This window comes from Apodemus sylvaticus, chromosome 14 (genome assembly GCF_947179515.1).
Source record: "Apodemus sylvaticus chromosome 14, mApoSyl1.1, whole genome shotgun sequence".
Classification (NCBI taxonomy): domain Eukaryota; kingdom Metazoa; phylum Chordata; class Mammalia; order Rodentia; family Muridae; genus Apodemus; species Apodemus sylvaticus.
In genome coordinates this window covers 68,228,719-68,251,264 of record NC_067485.1, presented here as the reverse complement: position 1 = coordinate 68,251,264, position 22,546 = coordinate 68,228,719, and the positions used below count along the sequence as shown (strand labels likewise).

General features: G+C 43.2%; 1 protein-coding gene across 2 annotated transcripts in view; it reads right to left on the bottom strand.

Moving 5' to 3' along the window:
* Positions 1-1,910: 1,910 nt before the first annotated feature.
* Positions 1,911-22,546, bottom strand: part of Rsu1 (Ras suppressor protein 1) — a 201,063-nt gene continuing 180,427 nt past the window's right edge. For both annotated transcript variants that reach the window (XM_052156657.1, XM_052156656.1), the window contains one exon: positions 1,911-2,565. In XM_052156657.1, the coding sequence (XP_052012617.1) occupies positions 2,463-2,565 (103 nt within the window). In that variant the 3' untranslated portion in view covers positions 1,911-2,462. The remainder of the gene's footprint in view (positions 2,566-22,546) is intronic.

Sequence of the window (22,546 nt, the reverse complement as noted above, 5' to 3'; positions counted from 1 at the left end):
TGCTTTGAATTTAAATGTGTGATCTTATTTTATCGAGTATGTTATATGTAATAATATACCAATTTCATTCTGAAAAAAACTACACATTTAATGTCTTTTGATTATAAGTTATATGGTCATTTTAGAAATTTAAAAGTACAGGGTCAGGCTAAAAAAATAAAATGAGAAAAAAAAAATCTTAGTTCCCAATCCAAGAGGAATGACCAGTCTCTCCCATTCAGTTTTGCATGCACATACTACAAACACTTTATTAAAAAATAAAATAGAATTAGGATAATTTTTTCATAGTTTTATGCCCTTTTTTTTGCTACTTAACAATCTTGTATAATTAGATATCCCCTAAACATTGTTCATCGATTGTCAGTATCTTCATGGCAGTGTCTCCTGTGGCTAGCCCGACATTCTTCTGTTGGGTCATTTGGCTTTCCCCTACATTTAACCATGGATAGACTCCATGGTATGAAGGCAATCCTCAGCCATGATAATTTCTCTGTACCTCAGGCAGTGCCCTCAGGATAAACCCTTAGAAGTAAATTCTTGTTCAGAAGTACATAATTTCAGGGTTTTCCTATATGTATTATTCAAATGCAACAACCAACCTTCGTGGAGATTTATATTCCCCATGACAGTATATAAGAATACTTGTCTCCTATTACTCTTTTAGCATTTAAAGCCCACCTCAAATATATCTCTCGATTCTCATTGTTACACATTGCCTCGTTTTGATTTGTATTTTTTTGATTACTAGTGAGTTTTTGCCTTTTTATATCTTTATGCTTCTTGGGGATATTACCTCCTAACAAATTTAAATGTTTTGGCCATATCCCTATCTAGAGACCTCATCTTCTGTAAAAGAGAAATTCCTTGCAAACTTTTATATTGCTGTTTTTACTAATACGTTGCTGCTAATTTAATTGGCGGTGACATCTTCCAACTAAAAGTGGTGGCAATGTTCTTCCTTCTACAATTTCCTTAGCTTTAAAATAATAATTAAAAACACGTCATAGTAAAGCAAACTCAGTTCCTGTAAACATTGTATCATATAGACATTGTAAGAAGTGGTGGTAGCTGGAGTTCCCCCGGATACCCTTGGTAATGTGCTCCCAGGGGCTTAATCAGAAGCAAGAATTTGAAATGCAGTGTCTACTGAGATAAATTCACGACCAAGTGAGTTCAAGGTGTCTTTTTCCTTACTCTGTCTCGCTTAGAACACAGCGTAGGTACAGCTAGCTGGGAAATGGGTACAGCACAGGAAAGGGGCATGTTCTTCTCTGACAGCCCATGGAGAGTGTATTTCATCTTACCTGTTCATTGGTGATAGGTCTCAGGGTAAGCCCACAAAACTTGTGTTTGGGTTTATTTCCATCTCCACACACTGCTGCTGGGGAGGGGCAAAAGTGCTCACTGTGGATGCTTAGTAACTGGCCGTTAACTGACTCTGCCAAGGTAGTCCCCATGTCGGGTATGATATAGATTGTGTACGTTTGTACAACTTCTTTGGCATCAGTCCCTTAGGAGTATGCATTGATGTGAACAGACTCTCTCCCGACTCTGAGCTTTCCTTCTTCCTCTTGATTCCCAGCCCTTGTCTAGCAGACACTGGCACGAGTCACGGTTTGTTTGGTGAAAGAATGCTGCTTTCCAAAACTCTCTTGGCAGAATCTCCTAGAGATTTGTTTTTCTCCTCCTTCCTGATTTAGAAACAGTCTTCAAAGGAGAAGACGGAAAAAAAAAAAAAAAAAAAAAAAAACAAAACCTGACAAACTGATGTGAGAGAAAACTAACTCTGATTTAATTTTGTATTTGTTTCATGGTAAGGTTCATAGATTATCATGTACAATCAATAACATTAAAAGAGGTAAAAAAAATGGGGGGGTGGAGAGAAGTAATAAAAAATGTGCACACCCCAATACTAAGTTATTTCTTTTATTTTAGTCAAGAAGAAAGGTGTGATATAAATTCAAGATTTTATTAAATCATTTGTAAGTTAAATGAACATAATAGCTTGGCGGTGAGGGAAGATTTTTTAATAAGGCACAATAATGAGTTATATGAATAAACAGAAAGAATGAAAAGTGTTAACTGTGACATTTAAGTGGTTACATGATTTTAATTATTCTTTTGATAATAAGCAGCCTTGTGACGTTTATTCAAGGAACTGAAGCCTGTGCCTACCATGGAATTTGCAGGAGAATGAGAGCTTTGTTTTCTGCCTTGGGCAATTTTAAGGAAACAAATGAGAAGGAATGTAAGACTTTATAAAAACTGCACCACCTACCACAAGAATTTCAAAGGTGCAAAAGTCGGGCTGGGTTCAAGCACTGGGAGGTGAAAAGGGAAAAGGATTTTCTTTAAAAAAGAAAAGTAGGCACCAGCACGCTGCATCTATTTGCAGGACAGAGCAAGGGAGGCCAGACAACTCTTTCCTTAACTCTTCTGGGTCTGCTCTGTCTGCCTGCTCCTCATTTGTTCTTGGCTGCAAGGGGTTTCCGGCTGATCTTCTTTGATTTGTCATTGTTCTTCTTTGGAGGCTCTGGGTTTGCTTGCATGTGTCTGCCGTAGAGGCTAAAAGAGAAAGAGCGAGAGAGGATAATCAGGAGCTTTGTTTACTAGTTTAAGTTTCCTTACGAAGAACTTTGAATATTCAATCACCAGAAATGTTGGACAAGCCCAAAACTATTCTATTTTTTCTGCCCCATACACTCCAAGAATTGACAATTTTACAAATGCATGCACAGACATGCACATATGTGCATGCACCTTGTATGACAGTGTTCTGTTATAGACAAGGTTCTTGGTATTTTATACTTCCTGGGCAGGGTGAGGGAAGAAGAGATCTTCAGGACTGTGAGAAGAGGTTATGTTCACAAAGCCCTTTCAGGGTGGCATTCTAAAACATTGAGGGTGTTTAAGTCTACAAGGACAAAGGACCCACTGAACTGGAGAGAGAGGTGAGGGCCAGTGCTGGGCCTGAGAGCCCAGGGGCTGGTTAATGTGACAAAGAGCAGTGGTGTTGGAGATCATGCTGGCTGCTCATGTGTGATTGATGGTGTAGGGATGGCCACCACACATCAATGCCACATTAATAAGCACTGCTGATTAAATGTTGACAAAGTGCCCCACAATTACAGTGGACGGCATCCATCGCCGAGAGGATTTCACTGAGTGGTGGATAGTAATTAATCCATAATTTATGAGTAATTCTGATGAAACAAAATTAAAGCCACCCTAAAATAAATAGAGCTCAGCCTTAACTCCCCTTAGTGATATAACTGTGTTTTCCAGGGAGTCCTATGCATATCTCAGCCCTCAGTATCTCTCCAGGAAAGGGCTGGCCTTACTTGAGTAGTTGCACCTGCTCTTTACTAACGGAATGAAGAGTCAGTCAAGAGATTTGCCTCTCTGTATAAGAAGCCACTGGTTCTAATACCTACTCCAGGAATCAAATCCATTCATTTAAAGGTGTGTGTGTATGTCTCTCTCTGTGTGTGTGTGTGTGTATTTATGGTATTATTTTATTCACGTACACTGCTGAGGACAGAGTCCAGGGCCACAGGATGCTAGGCAAGTCCCTTGCCACTAAGATACACACCTAAACCTTCCTCCCATTTTTGATGCTAACTCTGTATCTATGCACAGTGTAGAACACAAGGATGTTCTTGAGTGACGTCAACACTGTGGCTGACAGGCTGAGGGAAGGGCCTGGCAAATGGAGTTGTCCTCTTGGTAGGAGGCGAGCCAGGCACTAGAGTTTCAGTAGGTAACACGATGCTCTCTCTCTCTCTCTCTCTCTCTCTCTCTCTCTCTCTCTCTCTCTCTCTCTCTCTCTCTCTCTCTCTCTCTCTGTAGTCTTCCAAGTGTCAGTTTAGAAACTGGTTGTTCTGACAGTGGTGGTGGAGATGTCTGCCCTTACAGAGCTGAGAGTTCAGAGCGTATAGCTCTTGGGAGATAGGAGATGGAGCTCAGAGTCAGGCGCAGGGACTGCTCTACAGGCGAAAGGCTCTACAGTCATTTTCTTGCATCCAGGTTACAAGGGAGCCTGCAGACAGGCTTGAGCTCTGTAGCAATTAGAAGCTTGGGAAGCTCTGTGCTGACATAATGGCCAGAGTGGCCTGGACACCTGGGGTCCTATAACCCAGAAAGAACTAATGGTTTTTATGGAGCACAAAGCAAGTCCAACCTTAGTTCTGTCACCCAATTCCCATGCTGTCAACACTGCTGCCTACGTATTTCCTTGCCAGCATCCCTCCCAGAGACAAACAAAAGGGACCCTGAGCCAAAGCAGAGCTGCCTACCCTTCTCCCCACTTAAATGTGCACATTCAGAAGCACACTGTTCTACCGCGGCAATCTCTTCCCCAGAGGCTGTTTTCCCAGAGGCCACGGATTTCATTCTCAGGGACCCCAAGTCCCTGGAGGCCTCTTCTCTCTGAGGTCCTCTCATCTAGCACAGTCAACATCTGCCTTTGTTCTGTGTTTTCACAGGCACACCCCTGATCTCCGGATGGGTGATTACACAGCTTTCTTATGCCTTGCCTTTGTTTTACAACCTCTTCTCCCCATAAAGGAAAACAAGAAATACACGTGCTTGAATTCAAGGCAACACCAGATTTGATTCATTATTGAAACCAACAAGAAAAAAACGGTTCATTCATAGGTGTTCTAGTTTAAATGCAAAATTTCCTCAAAGGCTGTGTTTGAACACTTTTAACACAGAGGGAGGGTGAAGAGGGCATGTCTACAGAACCACTGAGACATGGGGCCTAGCTGGAAAGATGCAAGCCATTGGGAGAAAGTCTTTAGAATCTTTAGAGTTATGGCCTGGGTTAGAATCTGGTCCCGCTCTGCTTCCTTATCACCAAAATGTGACTAACCCATGGCACAAGCTTTTGCTGCTATGCCTGTCACATCATGATGGATTGGTATTTCCTGAAAACAAGAGACAAAAATGAATCCTTCCTTCTTTAAAATGTGTCTGTCAGGTATTCTGTCATAGCAACGAGAAAGGCTAACTAATGGAACATGGAACTGCAGAACTACTACAGTATTGGAAAGGCATATCAACAACAAGAAGTAATGGAGGGTTAAAGAGAGCTCAAGTTGAACCAGGACTTGACTGGCACGGCCTGAATGAGGTGAGTCACATGGGCAAGCAGGATGTTCCCTAGAGGGGTGGGGATCCAAAAAAGTCAACTCTGAAAGGGAGGCAAGAGCCATGTGGCACTCAGCAAGGCTTCCCTTCCTGTAGAGAAAGAACAAGAATGTTCCAGTGTTTTAATTGCAGCCTTTGGTACTCAGTCTGTTCTGTGTGTGCCTAGATTTCCTGGGGGCTTCATAGCAAGTCACTACAAAGAGATGAGCAGTCACTTCAGATGTCTCTATCTGAGTTTTGACCTTAAATCAGTGTAGACTCTGAGCACATGATTGGCAGCTTTCATACCCATCTACCCGCCCACCCGCACTTTGCCATGCCTCAGTTTCTTCAACTATAAGCGGGTGACTTTCCTTACAGGGTAGCTGTATGCTGGGCACTGCAGCAAGTCTACTGGAAATAGGTAGAGACCACTTTTGAAAACTAGGGCTTATGGTGTGGAGTTCTACTCAGAGTTATTAAATAAAGATAATCACATGATTGCCTTATTTCATTAGGGGTTTTCACTGAGAAATAACATGCTATTTTCTATCAACCACAATGCTCTAACCACTCCAGAGGAAAGGTTTTGATTCTCTTTGAAGAAGGCAAGCATGGCTGAGCTAAATGCATTTGTCCCACTTCCTCAGTGAGTCACTCACTGAAGGGCTGGATGACGCCTTTGTCCCCTGTGTGATCCTTTAATTCCTCCAGCTATGTGGGCAGAGGAGAGTCAGCCTTAACCTGAGCAGCTCTGCCCACTGAGAGATGAGGTGGGGCAGTAATGACATGTATCTCGGGATCCAAGTTCTTGAATACCACTCTTGGCTGTATCATTTATTATCCAGGGAGACCGCCATTTGCTAAGTGTGACAGATCACTGGTCTGTCTCTCATAATTGGCGAGAACATCCTAATCCTTCCTTTAGGCCCCAAAGGACAATCCAGCCTTCCCTACTTGTCTTGTCCATTTCTACTCCTGCACCTGAGCAGACCCCAGCCATCCCTCACCCCTGGGCACTCTTTGTCACTTCCAAGACAGCACATTCCTTCTGTGCAGCATCCAGGATCCTGGCTTCCTGGAGAAGAGTAACAGCTGTGTACTCCTCTTTTTGTTCTGTGTGCCACTCAGATTCAAGTGCTACACGGCCTTGGGACTGTCACTTAAGTCACCACAGTCTGATGTTCTCATCCACAGGATGAAAATGAAATTCCTCTGCAACCTTGGAGGGCTCTAGGAAAGGCAAAGTTAGACATATAGAAATGATCCTGTCCATGTTGGCACATGATAGATGCTACAATGGCTAATGCCACCTTTAATATCTTGCAAGACTCATGGCTCAGGATACCTAGGCAGCCCACTTTCTCCCTGTCTCTTTCTGTCTCTCTCTCTCCTTCTCTCCCCTCCCCACTGCTACACCAGAAGTGTGACCTGGAATCTATGTGGTGTCCATGTGCCCTTGGGTTCCCATTCTGGAAAAGACTCCAACAGGCACTGCCACCTATGTCATTTTGACAGTGGTGACAGAGAGAAAATAGGTCAAGATTACCTATGATGATACAACTACTGGCAGGTAAAGTGTTCAAGCAAGCTGGAAGATGGGGTGCGGGTTGGGTGTACCTTTCTAGAGTCTAGAAAAATTTCACTTCTGAAATCTAAAGTTTGTAGAGGATAAATGGGAGATGGTTAATGAGTTTAGAAAATCAAACAACACAACACAATGCAACACAACAAAAGCCCACACAACAACAAAGGATACCCTAAAGTGACAGAAAAAGGAGCCAATTCTCTTAGAAGCCTGGTGAGCAGGCCAAAGTGAATTTCAAAGGCACAATCAGCCTGTGGATGCTCTAAGAACCACCTCGCTCAGAAACACAAGGGCCCTCCACCCTCATCTGGGAAGACCAAGACTAAAAGAAATAAGCTATCCCGGAACGACCAGCAGAAGATGCTCTTAAGGACCATCTCCAGGGCAACCATTAGGAAATGGTTCTGTAGACTGCCCTTGCCACCAGGTCCCTATCTTTAAAAGCAGTTTTATTGAAGCATGTTATTGAAGCAGTTATACACCAACCAGATGAAGTCCATGAAACTGAAAACTACTACCTTTTGGGGAAGACTGAACAGCAACGAGTTCCAGCCTAATATATGAGATTATTTTGCTATCAGTATTTTTAGTAAGCATTATGAGATGTATGAGTTCTACAGAATAACAACACTTCCAGTCTTAAAAACCCCACACATTTTCTTGCATTGTTAAATCCTATAGTCTTCTTCTATGACCATCTTTATGAGTGCTGTTGCATAAAGACTGTTATGGATCACACAACTCCTTCCGGGAGGTTTTCTCTCTTGTCTACAAAGCATTGTCCTGGAATCCCCTTAATACCTCTCTGGAGACTTCTTCTGTCCCATGCCTTTGCTTTTATTTCTTTGTATTCTCTTCTACAGAAAGATCATCTATTTTTATAGCTCCAATGACTATATCAAGGTTTCCAAGTCACTAGCCTCTTCAAGCCAGCTGGAGAATCAGCTACAAAATATAGCAAAGTAGACAGGAACCTCCAATGAGCCTCCTCCATGGAGTTCTAACAACATTTTGGAAACTGTGGATCTATAACGCCATTGATCTCACTAAGGTATTTGGGGAGAAAGTTGGGGCTAGGGAGATGCTCTGTGGTTAAAAAGTGCTTTCTGGATAAATATAAGCACAGAAGTTGAGACCTCTGGAGGGAACCCATATAAAGGCGGCCTAGCTAATGTCAGTGGTTAAAAAGGGGAGACAGTGGACCCCCAGAGCAAGCAGGTTAACTAGATAAGTTAAATGCAGAGATCTGAGCTCAACAGAGAGAGCCTGTCTCCATTGATAAAGAGGAAAATCAACCTCTGCTGAATGTCAACCCTGCATCTCCATGTATACACACATACACATCAGCCAATACACATAGACAGCCACACATACACACATGCACATCTTAAAGAGAAAAAAGTCATCGAGGCAATCCTAGGCCTGATAATAGTGTTTTACCAGCTATCATCTGGTTAGGTATCTGCCTTTTTTTTTTTTTTTTTTTTTGCTTTGGATGATCTGTGTTACAATTGCCCAGAACCCTGGCCTAGGTCCTATCTAAGTCGGTTCTCACTTCCGCTTCCCCAGTTTTCACTGTTCTTCCTCCAGCCTCATTCTGCCTCCAGGAAGCACAGTGGGGTTTACAAGGCCCTCACCATGAAGTCCCAGCTGACACAGTGACTTCTTTCCCGGACTCATTATTTCAAGGCATCAGTAGAATGGCTTGATGACACCGCTCTTATTCCACTGTGGCTTCCACACACTCATTATTCACTGTCACAGTGGTCCTTATCTGAATGAGCAAACTGACGCTTTCCAACCTCAGGCATGGGTCAACTTTCCAGAACCACTTGAAAGTTCAAACCTCCTAAGTTGCCTTCTCCACGGTCATTCCCAGCCTTGTTTTCTTGTGAGAGGACCATGCTTTCTTTTGGAGAGTGGGGAATGCAAACTTCACTTCTTTTGTATTCTGTAGACCTAAGGAACACTAGAAACACATTGTGTGCTGTGTAAATATTGTGTCTCAGAATGCTGAGTACGCGTGAGGTGCAATATGCTGTTGTGAAGTCGTTTGCTTTGTGTCATATGCCTCCCTACTGTTTTGGGCGTTTCCATGGAAAGCCCTTATTCGGACCAAGAAAAGAACAAAATGAAAAACCTGAGTAGATGGCCAGCAAAAAGTAATGAGAAGTAATTTTGCTTATAATCTGTAATCTGATGGTAGAATGCTAAATTTACATCACTGCAAATAAATCTGTGGACAAAGTGTGAAGCCCGGATTATTAATAAGCATTTGCGATATTTTTATTTATCTCATCTAGCAGCTATGAGGGACTGGTGACAGAATCTTAGCACATAAATTGCTGAGTTCTGAAGAAAAAGAATATATAACTATTCTCCAGTTTCTAAGAGAAGTCTCATTAATTCAAAACACTGTGATTTTTTTTTTCTTTTTGAGAGATGCTTCCACACGATCTCACTAGCAGCGATATGGGCCTCCCACGTCTTCACCATTGTTTCTCTCAATGTTCACTGTTCACAACACAGTGGAAAAAGATTGTACAAACACACACGTGTAAGCAGCATCTAGACAAACAGCCCAGAGGACTATGTGACGCTATGCCGAAATACAACAGTTAATAGAAGGCAGAGTTGCTAGCACGCCACGCCACACACTCCAGCCTCACTCTCTGCCCCACTGGAGGGGAGAAGAGTGCATTCTGGGCAGAGCAAAGCCTACAATACCAGGCACAAAGGATACTCATTAAACTTCATCATCCTGTCTACTCTAATGATGCTTTTACTTAATAAAAATTCCCTGAGCAGTCGAGAGGCTCTTAGGCAAGGTCTTTGGTTATGTATCAGAGGTCCGAGCTGTCACCAGCGAGCATGCAGTTCAGGAGGTATGTCCCCTGGGGAAGGAGCAGAAACGGCTTTCGCGGAATACATGCAGAGAAAATCAATAACCGCAACTTGCTCCGCTGCTTAAGCATTTAAGAAAATAGGTAATCCTTTTAAATTAAACTGCAAAGTGCTAAATGTGGCGATTTCCAAACTGAACTCAGAGGTGAAAGGAAAGAAGCCAAGGACACTGGGAAGTTCCCCTTCTCTGATAAACATTGTATCTGGAGGGACATTTTTTTTTTTAAATGAAAAGAAAGAATTCATAAACATGAAGAGTGAAACAAGGAAGCACCTTTTTGAGGGCCAATTGCTCATTTCAAAATTATCCTTCAAGATCACCACTGTGAAAACCCAATACCCTGAATCTGGCTTTAAAAGTTAAATAGTAATGTTCCAAAGAGATTTTGGAACATGGAGAGCTATGTGCCAACGCAATGAAATACCACAAGCTATTGTGACATTTCATTCATATTCTATAAATCACCTTAGACTTCATGTTCTGCCAACACAAAATCACCGAGTGTAGGGGATTACAATAGCTGGACCAATACTGCGGTGCCACTCCAAAACCTGAAGATATGGGAAGCGAGACTGTCCTTTGTTAAATGATAAATCAGCACAAAGTGGATTGAAGCAGGAACATGACAAGTCACCCAAAAGAGCACCATCGTCCCTAGGCCAGCGAGCATGACAGTGAAACACACCCAGAGACACAGAAAGAGACCGTGCACAAAACCAGTGGTCATCAACTGAAAAAGTGAGCTCCGCATAGGGAGGGGAGAGCTCTATACCTCCGGGAAAGGCAGCGGGGACCAGCGAGCTATATTCTGTACATATCCAAGAAGGATGGGACTACTGCAGGGAAGCAGAGGCATCATTCAGTGCTGAGCTTGCCCTGCACACAAGGGCCCATGCCTGCGTGCCCCAGCTCCTGGTTAGCTCCCCATACTCAGCAATCCCTTGTACTGCTTAGGGTTACTGCTACTGCTGTGATGAAATACCATGACCAAGAGAAATTTAGGAAGGGAAACGCTCTATTTCTTTGACAGTTCCTCAAAAGAGATTCTCATCAAAAGCAGTGAGGGCAGGAACCCGGAGGCAGGAGCTGCTGCAGAGGCCATGGAGGAATGCTGCTCACTGGCTTGCTCCTCATGGCTTGCTCAGCCTGTTTTCTTATAGAATCCAGGGGCACCACCCACAATGGGCTGATTGTGGGTTTTACTGAGTGGGAAAGACCTCATCAAATGATCACTAATTAAGAAAATGCTATACAGCTGGATCTTAGGGAGGCCCCTCTTCTCTGATGATTCCAACTTGTGTCAAGTTGACATAAAATTAGGCAGTACAACTTCCCTCCCTGATCCCATCCCAGGCTCTGGACACCTTCTGACTATCATCCTGTCTAGAGTTCTTCCCAAATTCTCCCCTAGAAAGGTCCCGTCACCATGTTTGCTGACAGATGAAGACACACAGACGCATGGGAAGCTTAAATACTTTGCTGAGAACACAGCCAGCTCTGGGGATGCTGCTGGTTTTTGGGGAGGTCACATGGCTCACGGCTCAGTCTTAGTCTGTCAAGGTGCCTTGTCACCTTGGCTAAGCTAACTGGATGACAAATGGGCGGGTGGTCCATGCCAGTCAGCCAGAGAAACAGGCCTTGGGTCCAAAGAAACTCCCTTCCTTTTTTGTTTTACTTAATGAGTAATAATAAGAGTCCAGATCAGCTGGTACCTCACACTGGCCTAGTGTGACAGGGGACTGCTGAGGAGAGAAACTGGCATAGATAAAGCATAACTGAAAGGACAGAGAGACACTGTACCCAGTGACATTAATTGAGTCCATAGACCACGATGTGCCTGAAACTCACCGGCTGATCTTACTATAAGATCGCCTCTTTCTCTTGCGCTTACCATCAAAGCAAGGCTGTGGGCTGACACAGTCACTCATTGATGCTTTAAAGTATGAATTCCCTAGCCAAGTCTTCTTGGCCAACATTTTCATTGATGACATAAGCTTCCTTTTTACTGTATATCATAATAGCTTTATGTAGTTTATATGATTACTGTTGCTTCTTGCCTCATCCAATAGAAGACTAATACTTAGAGGGTGAGAACCTACCTCTCTTCTTTAGCACCCTCTCTACTTGGTAGTGATGATCAATCCTCATTTTCCACTTGGCTGATTTAGACTCATTAGGAGATAGCGCTTAGTGTGTTGGTGAAGCTGTGTCCAGAGAAGTTTTACTATGTAGGAAGAACCCACGTTAAGTATGGGCAGCACTATTTCATGGGCTGGGGTCTTAGACTGGACAAAAAGGGACCACTGACAAAGGCAGGTGAGTGTCACAATTCTCTATTTATTTATCCATAAAAATGTGATCAAGCATCTCATGACTCTGTCACCATAGCCTTGATCCATTCCTACTGTCAAAGCCTTCTCCACAACGATGGAATGTTCCCTCAAACTGGGCCAAACGAGTCCTTCCTTAAGTTGATTCTTGTCAGGTTTTTTGGCCAGAGAGAAGAAAACTGCCTGATACCCGATAGTACATTATAGATGCACTGCAAATGTCTGCTGACTGAAAGAAAGCAGGTGTAGTATTACCAGGAAAATAAAAAACATCCCACTGTTGGAGCCTTCCAGATAAAGCATGAATGTCTCTGGCATTAAGATTACATCTGGGGGGCGGCGGCGGCGGCGGCGGCGGTAGCAGTGGCTGCTCCAGCTGAAGGGCCATCAGCAGTGGAACCAAGGCGACACAGGGTCCAGTTAGGCCCTGCGCCCACGACCACTGACCTTCGCTGACCAGCCGGGCGGCAAGCAACTGCGGTTCTGCGGAGCCTTTCGCTGCACGGAAGCCACTTCAGAACTCGGCTGCCCGCCAGTCAGGAGAGACTCACCGCCATCTTGATCCCGGGCTCCAGAGATCAGTCAGACTGAGGTACACAAACATAATCCTAGGCCCAACACCGCAGGGGTCTGAGCCAGACGGGCGTTGGCCTGCACCCAGGCCCTGGGCTGTTCGAGTGGCCATCGGGGCGCCAACCCAGCCAGGAGTTTTTTTTTTGCCCCGGCCGGTGCACGCGCCGCCATTTTGCCTACAGGAGCCAGAGTGCTCGGGAGGGCAGAGACTGCTAACAAGCGTAGCCTGAGGCTAACAAAACGGGGGTCTAGGCCCCAAAAGGCACAGGACTGACCCCAAGAACTGGGCGGCTTGGTGGGCCATCTGTGTGTCAACCAGCCCAGGAGGTTATTAGCACAACAGACTCTCCCGGTGCTTTCGCGGAGCGCGGACGCGCACGCCCGCCATCGGGGTCACCTGGCGGACCCAAATAACAGACATAGCCCTAGGGGAACTTTGCTCGGACCTTGGCCTCCCAGGCGTTTGCCTGGACTCAGGGCCCAGGCGACAAGGCTAACCTAGTGTGCGCCAGCCCGGTTGGGGAAATCGGCTGCCCAGCGGAGTGAGCGGAGCACAGGGGAGGTCACAGCAACATTCACCTTCGGAGCTCCCTGGGGGTGCACACGGGTTCCACCTGGTCCACAGACACAATCTGGGGCAAGGCCTCAGGCAGAAGCCCCCAGCTCAAATCTCTCCGCTTCAGATCAGCCTGGGTGGCCGCCACATCTCCAGGTCCCTCAAGAGGCTAGTGGGGGCTTCCGGGCGGCCAGCTGGGAAAAGTCGGTGTGCTCCGATAAATCCTGCGGGCCCCAGCGGGAGCCTTCAGGTGCCTGCTTTGGGATCTGAACAGCCTGGAAAACAGCACCCTGTCTATAGGCAGTGCAGAGTGTAAGCTGTGCACCAGAGGCCAACGGGGAAGGGGCAGCTTGCACTGGTGAGTCCAGCACTGACAAGACCAAGTAACACCAGTGAGAGCTAGATGGCAAAAGGCAAACGCAGAAACGTCACTAACAGAAATCAAGGCAATATGGCAACATCTGAACCAAATTCTCCTCTACCAGCAAGTCCTGGATACCCCATCACACCAGTAAAACAAGATTTGGATTTAAAATCACTGGTCATGATGCTGGTACAGGAACACATGAAGGTCATTGAGGAGAAAATGGATCAAAAGTTAGAAGCCCTTGCAAGGGAAACACAAAAATCATTGAAAGAAATCCAGGAGAATACAAAAGCCAACAAGGAGGAAATGCAAAAAACACTTAAAGAAATACAGGAGAACTTTGCTCAACAGGCTGAGGTCATGAAAGACGAAACACAAAAATCTCTTAAAGAAATACAGGAGAACTTTGGTCAACAGGCTGAGCTCATGAAAGAGGAAACACAAAAATCTCTTAAAGAATTACAGGAAAACACAAACATGCAAGGGAAGGAGCTAAGCAAAACCATCCAGGATCTAAAATCAGAAGTAGAAACAACTAAGAAAACTCAAAGGGAGACAACTTTGGAGATAGAAAGCCTTGGGAAGAAATCAGGGGACAGAGATGCAAATATCAACAACAGAATACAAGAGATAGAAGAAAGAATCTCAGATGCTGAAGATTCCATAGAAACCATGGACTCAACAGTTAAAGAAAATGCAAAGTGCAAAAAGCTTGTAACCCAAAATATCCAGGAAATCCAGGACACAATGAGAAGACCAAACCTAAGGATTATAGGCATAGATGAGAGTGAAGATTTACAACTTAAAGGGCCAGCAAATATCTTCAATAAAATTATGGAAGAAAACTTCCCTAACCTAAAGAGAGAGATGCCCATGAATATACAAGAAGCCTACAGAACTCCAAACAGACTGGACCAGAACAGAAATACTTCCCGTCACATAATAATCAAAACACCAAATGTTCTAAACAAAGAAAGAATACTAAAGGCAGTAAGAGAAAAAGGCCAAGTAACATATAAAGGAAGACCTATCAGAATCACAGCAGACTTTTCACCTGAGACTATGAAGGCTAGAAGGTCCTGGGCAGATCTCATGCAGACTCTAAGAGAACACAAATGCCAACCAAAACTACTATATCCAGCAAAACTCTCAATCACCATAGATGGAGAAACTAAGATATTTCACGACAAAACCAAGTTCACCCAATATCTATCCACAAACCCAGCCCTAAAAAGGATAATAGGAGGACAACACCAATACAAGGAGGGAAACTCCACCCTGAAAAAAGCAAGATAGTAACCTTTCATCAAACCCAAATAAGTTAAGCAATCAAATTTAAAAAATAACGTCAAAAATGATAGGAAGTAACAATCACTATTCCTTAATATCTCTTAACATCAATGGACTCAATGCCCCAATAAAAAGACACAGACTAACTGACTGGATACGTAAACAGGACCCTACATTTTGCTGCTTACAGGAAACACACCTAAGGGTCAAAGACAAACACTACCTTAGAGTAAAAGGCTGGAAGACAATTTTACAAGCAAATGGTCTCAGGAAACAAGCTGGAGTAGCCATTTTAATATCAGATAAAATTGACTTTCAACCCAAAGTCATCAAAAGAGACTCTGAGGGACACTTCTTGCTGGTCAAAGGAAAAATACAACAAGAAGAACTCTCAATCCTGAACATCTATGCTCCAAATGCAAGGGCACCCTCTTTCATAAAAGAAACTTTATTAAAACTCAAAGCACACATTGCACCTAACACAATAATTGTTGGTGACTTCAACACTGCACTTTCCTCAATGGACCGATCAGGAAAACAGAAACTAAACAAGGACACAATGAAACTAATTGAAGCTTTGGACCAATTAGATTTAACTGATATATATAGAACATTCTATCCTAAAACAAAAGAATATACCTTTTTTTCAGCACCTCATGGTACCTTCTCCAAAATCGACCATATAATTGGTCACAAGACAGACCTCAACAAATATAAAAAGATAGAACTAATCCCATGCCTCCTATCTGATCACTATGGAATAAAAGTGGTCTTCAATAGCAACAGAAACAACAGAAAACCCACAAACACGTGGAGATTGAACAATACTCTACTCAATGACACCTTGGTCAAGGAAGAAATAAAGAAAGAAATTAAAGACTTTTTAGAACACAATGAAAATGAAAACACAACATACCCAAATCTATGGGACACAATGAAAGCAGTGCTAAGAGGAAAACTCATAGCCCTGAGTGCCTCCAAAAAGAAAATGGAGAGAGCATACATTACCAACTTAATGACACACCTGAAAGCCCTAGAACAAAAAGAAGCTATTTCACCCAGGAGGAGTAGAAGGCAGGAAATCATCAAACTCAGGGCCGAAATCAATCAAGTAGAAACAAAGAGAACCATACAAAAAATCAACAAAACTAGGAGCTGGTTCTTTGAGAAAATCAACAAGATAGATAAACCCTTAGCCAGACTGACCAAAGGGCACAGAGAAAGTATCCAAATTAACAAACTTAGAAATGAAAAGGGAGACATAACAACGGAAACTGAGGAAATCCAAAAAATCATCAGATCCTACTACAAGAGCCTGTACTCAACACAACTGGAGAATCTGGAGGAAATGGACAATTTCCTTGACAGATACCAAATACCAAAATTAAATCAGGACCAACTAGACCATCTAAACAGTCCCATAAAGCCTAAAGAAATAGAAGGAGTCATAGAAAGTCTTCCAACCAAAAAAAGCACAGGACCAGATGGTTTCAGTGCAGAATTCTACCAGACCTTCAAAGAAGAGTTAACACCAATACTCTTCAAACTATTCCACAAAATAGAAACAGAAGGAACACTACCCAATTCCTTCTACGAAGCCACAATTACGCTGATACCAAAGCCACACAAAGATCCAACAAAGAAAGAGAACTTCAGACCAATTTCCCTTATGAACATCGATGCAAAAATACTCAACAAAATTCTTGCCAACCGAATCCAAGAACACATCAAAACGATCATCCACCATGATCAAGTAGGCTTTATCCCGGGAATGCAGGGTTGGTTCAATATACGGAAATCCATCAATACAATCCACTACATAAACAAACTCAAAGAACAAAATCATATGGTCATTTCATTGGATGCTGAAAAAGCATTTGACAAAATTCAGCATCCTTTCATGCTTAAAGTCTTGGAGAGAACAGGAATTCAAGGCCCATACCTAAACATAGTAAAAGCAATATACAGCAAACCGGTAGCCAGCATCAAACTAAACGGAGAGAAACTTGAAGCAATCCCACTGAAATCAGGGACCAGACAAGGCTGCCCCCTTTCTCCTTATCTTTTCAATATTGTACTTGAGGTACTAGCTCGGGCAATTCGACAACATAAGGAGGTCAAAGGGATACAAATTGGAAAGGAGGAAGTCAAACTATCATTATTTGCAGACGACATGATCGTCTACCTAAGTGACCCAAAGAACTCCACTAGAGAGCTCCTACAGCTGATAAACAACTTCAGCAAAGTGGCAGGTTACAAAATCAACTCAAGCAAATCAGTGGCCTTCCTATACTCAAAGGATAAGCAGGCTGAGAAAGAAATTAGGGAAATGACCCCCTTCACAATAGCCACAAACAGTATAAAGTATCTTGGGGTGACTCTTACCAAACATGCGAAAGATCTGTATGGCAAGAACTTCAAGACTCTGAAGAAGGAAATGGAAGAAGACCTCAAAAAATGGGAAAACCTCCCATGCTCATGGATCGGTAGAATCAATATAGTTAAAATGGCCATTTTGCCTAAAGCACTATACAGATTCAATGCAATACCCATCAAAATCCCAACTCAATTCTTCACAGAGTTAGAAAGAGCAATTATCAAATTCATCTGGAACAACAAAAAACCCAGGATAGCTAAAACTATTCTCAGCAACAAAAGAAAATCTGGGGGAATCAGTATCCCTGACCTCAAGCAATACTACAGAGCAATAGTGTTAAAAACTGCATGGTATTGGTACAGTGACAGGCAGGAGGATCAATGGAACAGGATTGAAGATCCAGAAATGAACCCACACACCTATGGCCACTTGATCCTCGACAAAGAGGCTGAAAACATCCAATGGAAAAAAGATAGCCTTTTCAACAAATGGTGCTGGTTCAACTGGAGGTCAGCATGCAGAAGAATGCGAATTGATCCATCCTTGTCTCCTTGTACTAAGCTCAAATCCAAATGGATCAAGGACCTCCACATAAAGCCAGACACTCTGAAGCTAATAGAAAAGAAACTGGGGAAGACCCTTGAGGACATCGGTACAGGGAGAAAGTTTCTGAACAGAACACCAATAGCGTATGCTCTAAGAGCAAGAATTGACAAATGGGACCTCATAAGGTTACAGAGTTTCTGTAAGGCAAAGGACACCATCAAGAGGACAGATCGGCAACCAACAAATTGGGAAAAGATCTTCACCAATCCTACATCAGATAGAGGGCTAATATCCAATATATATAAAGAACTCAAGAAGTTAGACTCCAGAAAACCGAACAACCCTATTAAAAAATGGGGTACAGAGTTAAACAAAGAATTCTCACCTGAAGAACTTCGGATGGCGGAGAAGCATCTTAAAAAATGCTCCACTTCATTAGTCATTAGGGAAATGCAAATCAAAACAACCCTAAGATTTCATCTTACACCAGTCAGAATGGCTAAGATTAAAAATTCAGGAGACAGCAGGTGTTGGAGAGGGTGCGGAGAAAGAGGAACACTCCTCCACTGCTGGTGGGGTTGCAAATTGGTACAACCACTCTGGAAAGCAGTCTGGCGGTTCCTCCGAAAACTGGGCACCTCACTTCCAGAAGATCCTGCTATACCACTCCTGGGCATATACCCAGAGGATTCCCCACCATGTAATAAGGATACATGCTCTACTATGTTCATAGCAGCCCTATTTATAATTGCCAGATGCTGGAAAGAACACAGGTATCCCTCAACAGAAGAGTGGATACAAAAAATGTGGTATATCTACACAATGGAGTACTATTCAGCCATTAGAAACAATGAATTCATGAAATTCTTAGGCAAATGGATGGAGCTAGAGAACATCATACTAAGTGAGTTAACCCAGACTCAAAAGGTGAATCATGGTATGCACTCACTAATAAGTGGTTATTAACCTAGAAAACTGGAATACCCAAAACATAATCCACACATCAAATGAGATACAAGAAGAAAGCAGGAGTGGTCCCTGGTTCTGGAAAGACTCAGTGAAACAGTATTTGGCAAAACCAGAACGGGGAACTGGGAAGGGGTGGGAGGGAGGACAGGGGAAGAGAAGGGGGCTTACGGGACTTTCGGGGAGTGGGGGGGGGGCTAGAAAAGGGGAAATCATTTGAAATGTAAATAAATTATATCAAATAAAAAAAAAAGACAAAAAAAAAAAAAGATTACATCTAAGTCACTTTTATTTTTCAAGCTTCTGTGCCTAGTACCCAACAGTCAGCAAAAAAAAAAATATATCTTATGGAGAGGATGATGGTGGGATGTGTATGTGACGGAGAACTGTTCACACCATGGTGGACAGGAAGCAGAGAGTCTGGGAGGAACCAGAGGTTGGGTATAATAGTGTCCTACTTCCTTCAGCTAGGATCTGATTCCTAAAGGTTTCATGGCCTCCCAAAATTGTGCCATCACACGGGGGAACAGGTGGACCAAACCAGAGTCTGTGGCCACACTTCAGTACCAACCCATCCCATGTACTCTCTGGAGCCTGTGTGCACTTCAGTCATTTGAACTCACTCAACCACAGCACATTAAACGAAACTTCACATGGCTGGCATTGCAAAGGCCCGCTGTGTGCTGGTTTATATTACTGCGTGATGCCTGACATCGAAAACAATGCTGTATTTTTTTTTTATTCTTCCTTCGGCATTGGATGAGGTAAATCACTTCTTACAAATCATTAAGACAAAACCAAAAACAAAAGAAAACAGCTTTAGTAATTAAAACCAAGACGTCTCTGGCTACAGAGTATATGTGGTGGTTTATCCACAATGCAATCACGCAGGGGACTTTAAGAAAAAGTAGGAGGAGGCAGCTAGTACCTTCTGCCCTGGTTCTGGCATAGCCAGAGCTCCCCCTGTAAGCTGTGTTTCTGGGGCATGGTCACTGGCATCTCTGAAATATAGCAAAGCAAGTCAATGTTGTTTCTTCATCCAAGATCCCAGCTTTTGAACTCTAGCTGGTGATGTGAAGATGATAGCAGCAGGGGAGGAGTGAAGTTCTTGGTGGACAAGGGGATCTGTAGGGAGTAGATTGGGGTATTTGAGGTCAAGGCATCAACTGTGACAGTAAGAATGTAGATATGGCAGCTCAAAAAAAGATGAATCTTTGGATTTCATCTTCCTTTAGTCTTGATTCCCATATTTTGAGTTTTAAGGGAAGAAACGTCCTCAAAAGGATGTTTGTAAGATACTTCCTGCCTCAATCTACTCTGAAGATTGTTTATCATGCATTATTTGCATTGAAATCATATTTTTAAGAGCCTCTGAGAAATTTACAGCTTAAAGAAGAAAAAGGACTAAAAATCCTATAGGATTACAGGTTAGGTTGGCTGGATCTCTTAGATCCCTGGCTGATGCCAGGAGCGTTGAGGAGACTTAGGGAAGCAGTGTGCAGAGGGCTCCCTCTCTGGACTTGGCTCCTTGTGGCTGATGCCCCCAACAGGCAAAAGCTGTGGCTGTGGGTGTGCAGGAAAGAGCTGATGCTTGTCACAACAGCCCCTTTGAATCCAAGAAGCTCAAGTGTTTCATCGAAGAATCTCACCCACAAAACACCCCTGGAAGGTGTTAGAACATTCCATGTGCAGATGGTGAATGTGAGGTGGAGTAAACGTGCGAGGTGGAGTTGCCAGAGGCGCAGGGGGTGTGGAGACTCCTCCCAGCTCAATACGATGGCGCTGCGGGACAGAAGATCTTAAAAGGAGTGCATACATAGAAGGAACGTGCAAATACAACAACCCACATTCTGGAACAGTCAACTCCAGCTACGGAGGGTCCGTAGAAGAGGAGGTAGATTCTATTGAACATGAGAGGACATCATAGTCAGACTTCATGAGGGTAAAAAAAAAACAAAAAACAAAAAACAAAAAACCTTGAAGTCATCTTAGACATACATTAAATCTGCTGTGTTTATCAAAGCTCACTACTTTTAAATCTCTGTTTCTTAGTTAAGTATTTTCTCCATGAACCTCAAATAAAAAAATGAAAACAAAACAATTTGAAAATTAAATTAAAACAACTTATTGTCTGTATAGATTACCCATGCCTCATTCCTGTGACAATAGGTGGCTTGTGCCTCCAAAGCATATTGCTCCTCTGTCTGTCTGTCTGTCTGTCTAATCCTGACAAGGAGTACTTCCTTAGGGGGTCGCTTTTAATTAAGGTGTGTGTGTGTGTGTACATGGTACATGTACAAGTATGCTTGTAGATGTGGTGTGTGCATGAAGAGGCCAGAGGCTAACCTTGGGTATTGTTATTCAGAGTCATCTACCTTCTTCTTTGAAATAGGATTTCCTGGGATCTAGGGATCAGCAATTAGGCTAGGCTGGCCTGCTAGTGAGTCTTGGAAATTTTCCTGTCTCTGCCTCCATAGCAGGGGTAGTGTGTCCTACCACGACTGGCTTTTTATGTGGATGCTAAGGACTGAACAAAGATCCTCATGCTCACGCATCAAGACCGTTGACAACTGACCCTACATCTTCAGCCCTAACAATGTATAAATGCACAACAAACTGTGCTCAATTTGCCTTGTGGAATCTGGTTTGAAGCAGAGAGCCTATATATACTTAGTATACTGTATGCTTTGAGAGAGAGAGAAGAGGCTAGGGGATAAGACATATTCTTCCATGTTCAGCATTGTATGGAAACTAACTTACAGAAGACTTGAAGAAATTATCCTGAAAGTCATCTATAATTCTTGGTGACTGGGAAACCTTGAACACGTCACTCAACCTAAGAGGTCTTTCTCATCTGTAAACTAGGCACTTGAGTTCAACAGTACATATCTCGTGGGGCTGTTATAAGGATGAAATAACACCAAGTACTGAATATTTAGCCAACACTGAACAGGTACTGAACGTCCAGGCTGTTGAGCACCATGCTCAGAACTGGCGTTGTCCATTCTAATCCTGGGCGAGAGCACAGAATTGCAAAGACGCCTTATGTTCATCTGCACGAAGTTTTACACAAAACACAGTTTCTTTCCAGGGAGATATTTTAAAAGATGCTGTATTATGTATGCTCAAGGAAAGTAGGAAATGGTAGAGAATACACAGAAGGTCCTTAGGAAAAAAAAAAACCAGCCGACAAGTTCAGTCACTCTTTGGGGCTCTTCCTCTTCTAGTAAGGCAAGACCACCCCAGTCAGTGCCAAAGGCACTCAGGGAATCCATTGTGCAGAAGGCTCTGTCCAGGGTTCTGAATGGGCAGCATGCCAGTACTAATTGAAGCCTTGAGGAGGGGATTGGGCACATCTTCTGGCCTCCTCTTGCTCCAGCCCTCCCATTCACAGGCTGAGCTGTTCTAGAATCTATTCAGAAGGGACCCACATTATGTAAGAGTCAATAATCTTTATGGTAACTCTGCAGTGAAAGTGTCATTTGTTGTAATGAACACTGATCATAAGTTAAGCCCCTAGCTACTCTCTCTGTTATTTTTCATTATACTGTTCCTTGCTCTGTTATATTTCAGGAGTACTGAGGGAATTTATCCAACTCTGCCTGCTAGTCAGCTCTTCGTTACCCGGATTCCGTTCTGCTGAGATGTACTGCAGCAATTTGCAAACACACAGATTCCTTAGGAAATGCATCAGACGCTGGTTATGTGTTCTCCTCTGCTGATGCCAGCAGGCGTCTTCCCTCTTCTCTCTCTCTCTCTCTCTTTTTCCTGGTTATTTGTCCCCTTAATTTGCCATTTTCCTCTCTATTTATCTCCCACTCCATTCACAGTACAGTTCTCCAGGCCCAAATCTGAGACTATTAACAACGCGTGACTGGGTATATTTTTTTTTCCAGCAGTAATAACTCTTTGTTCAAT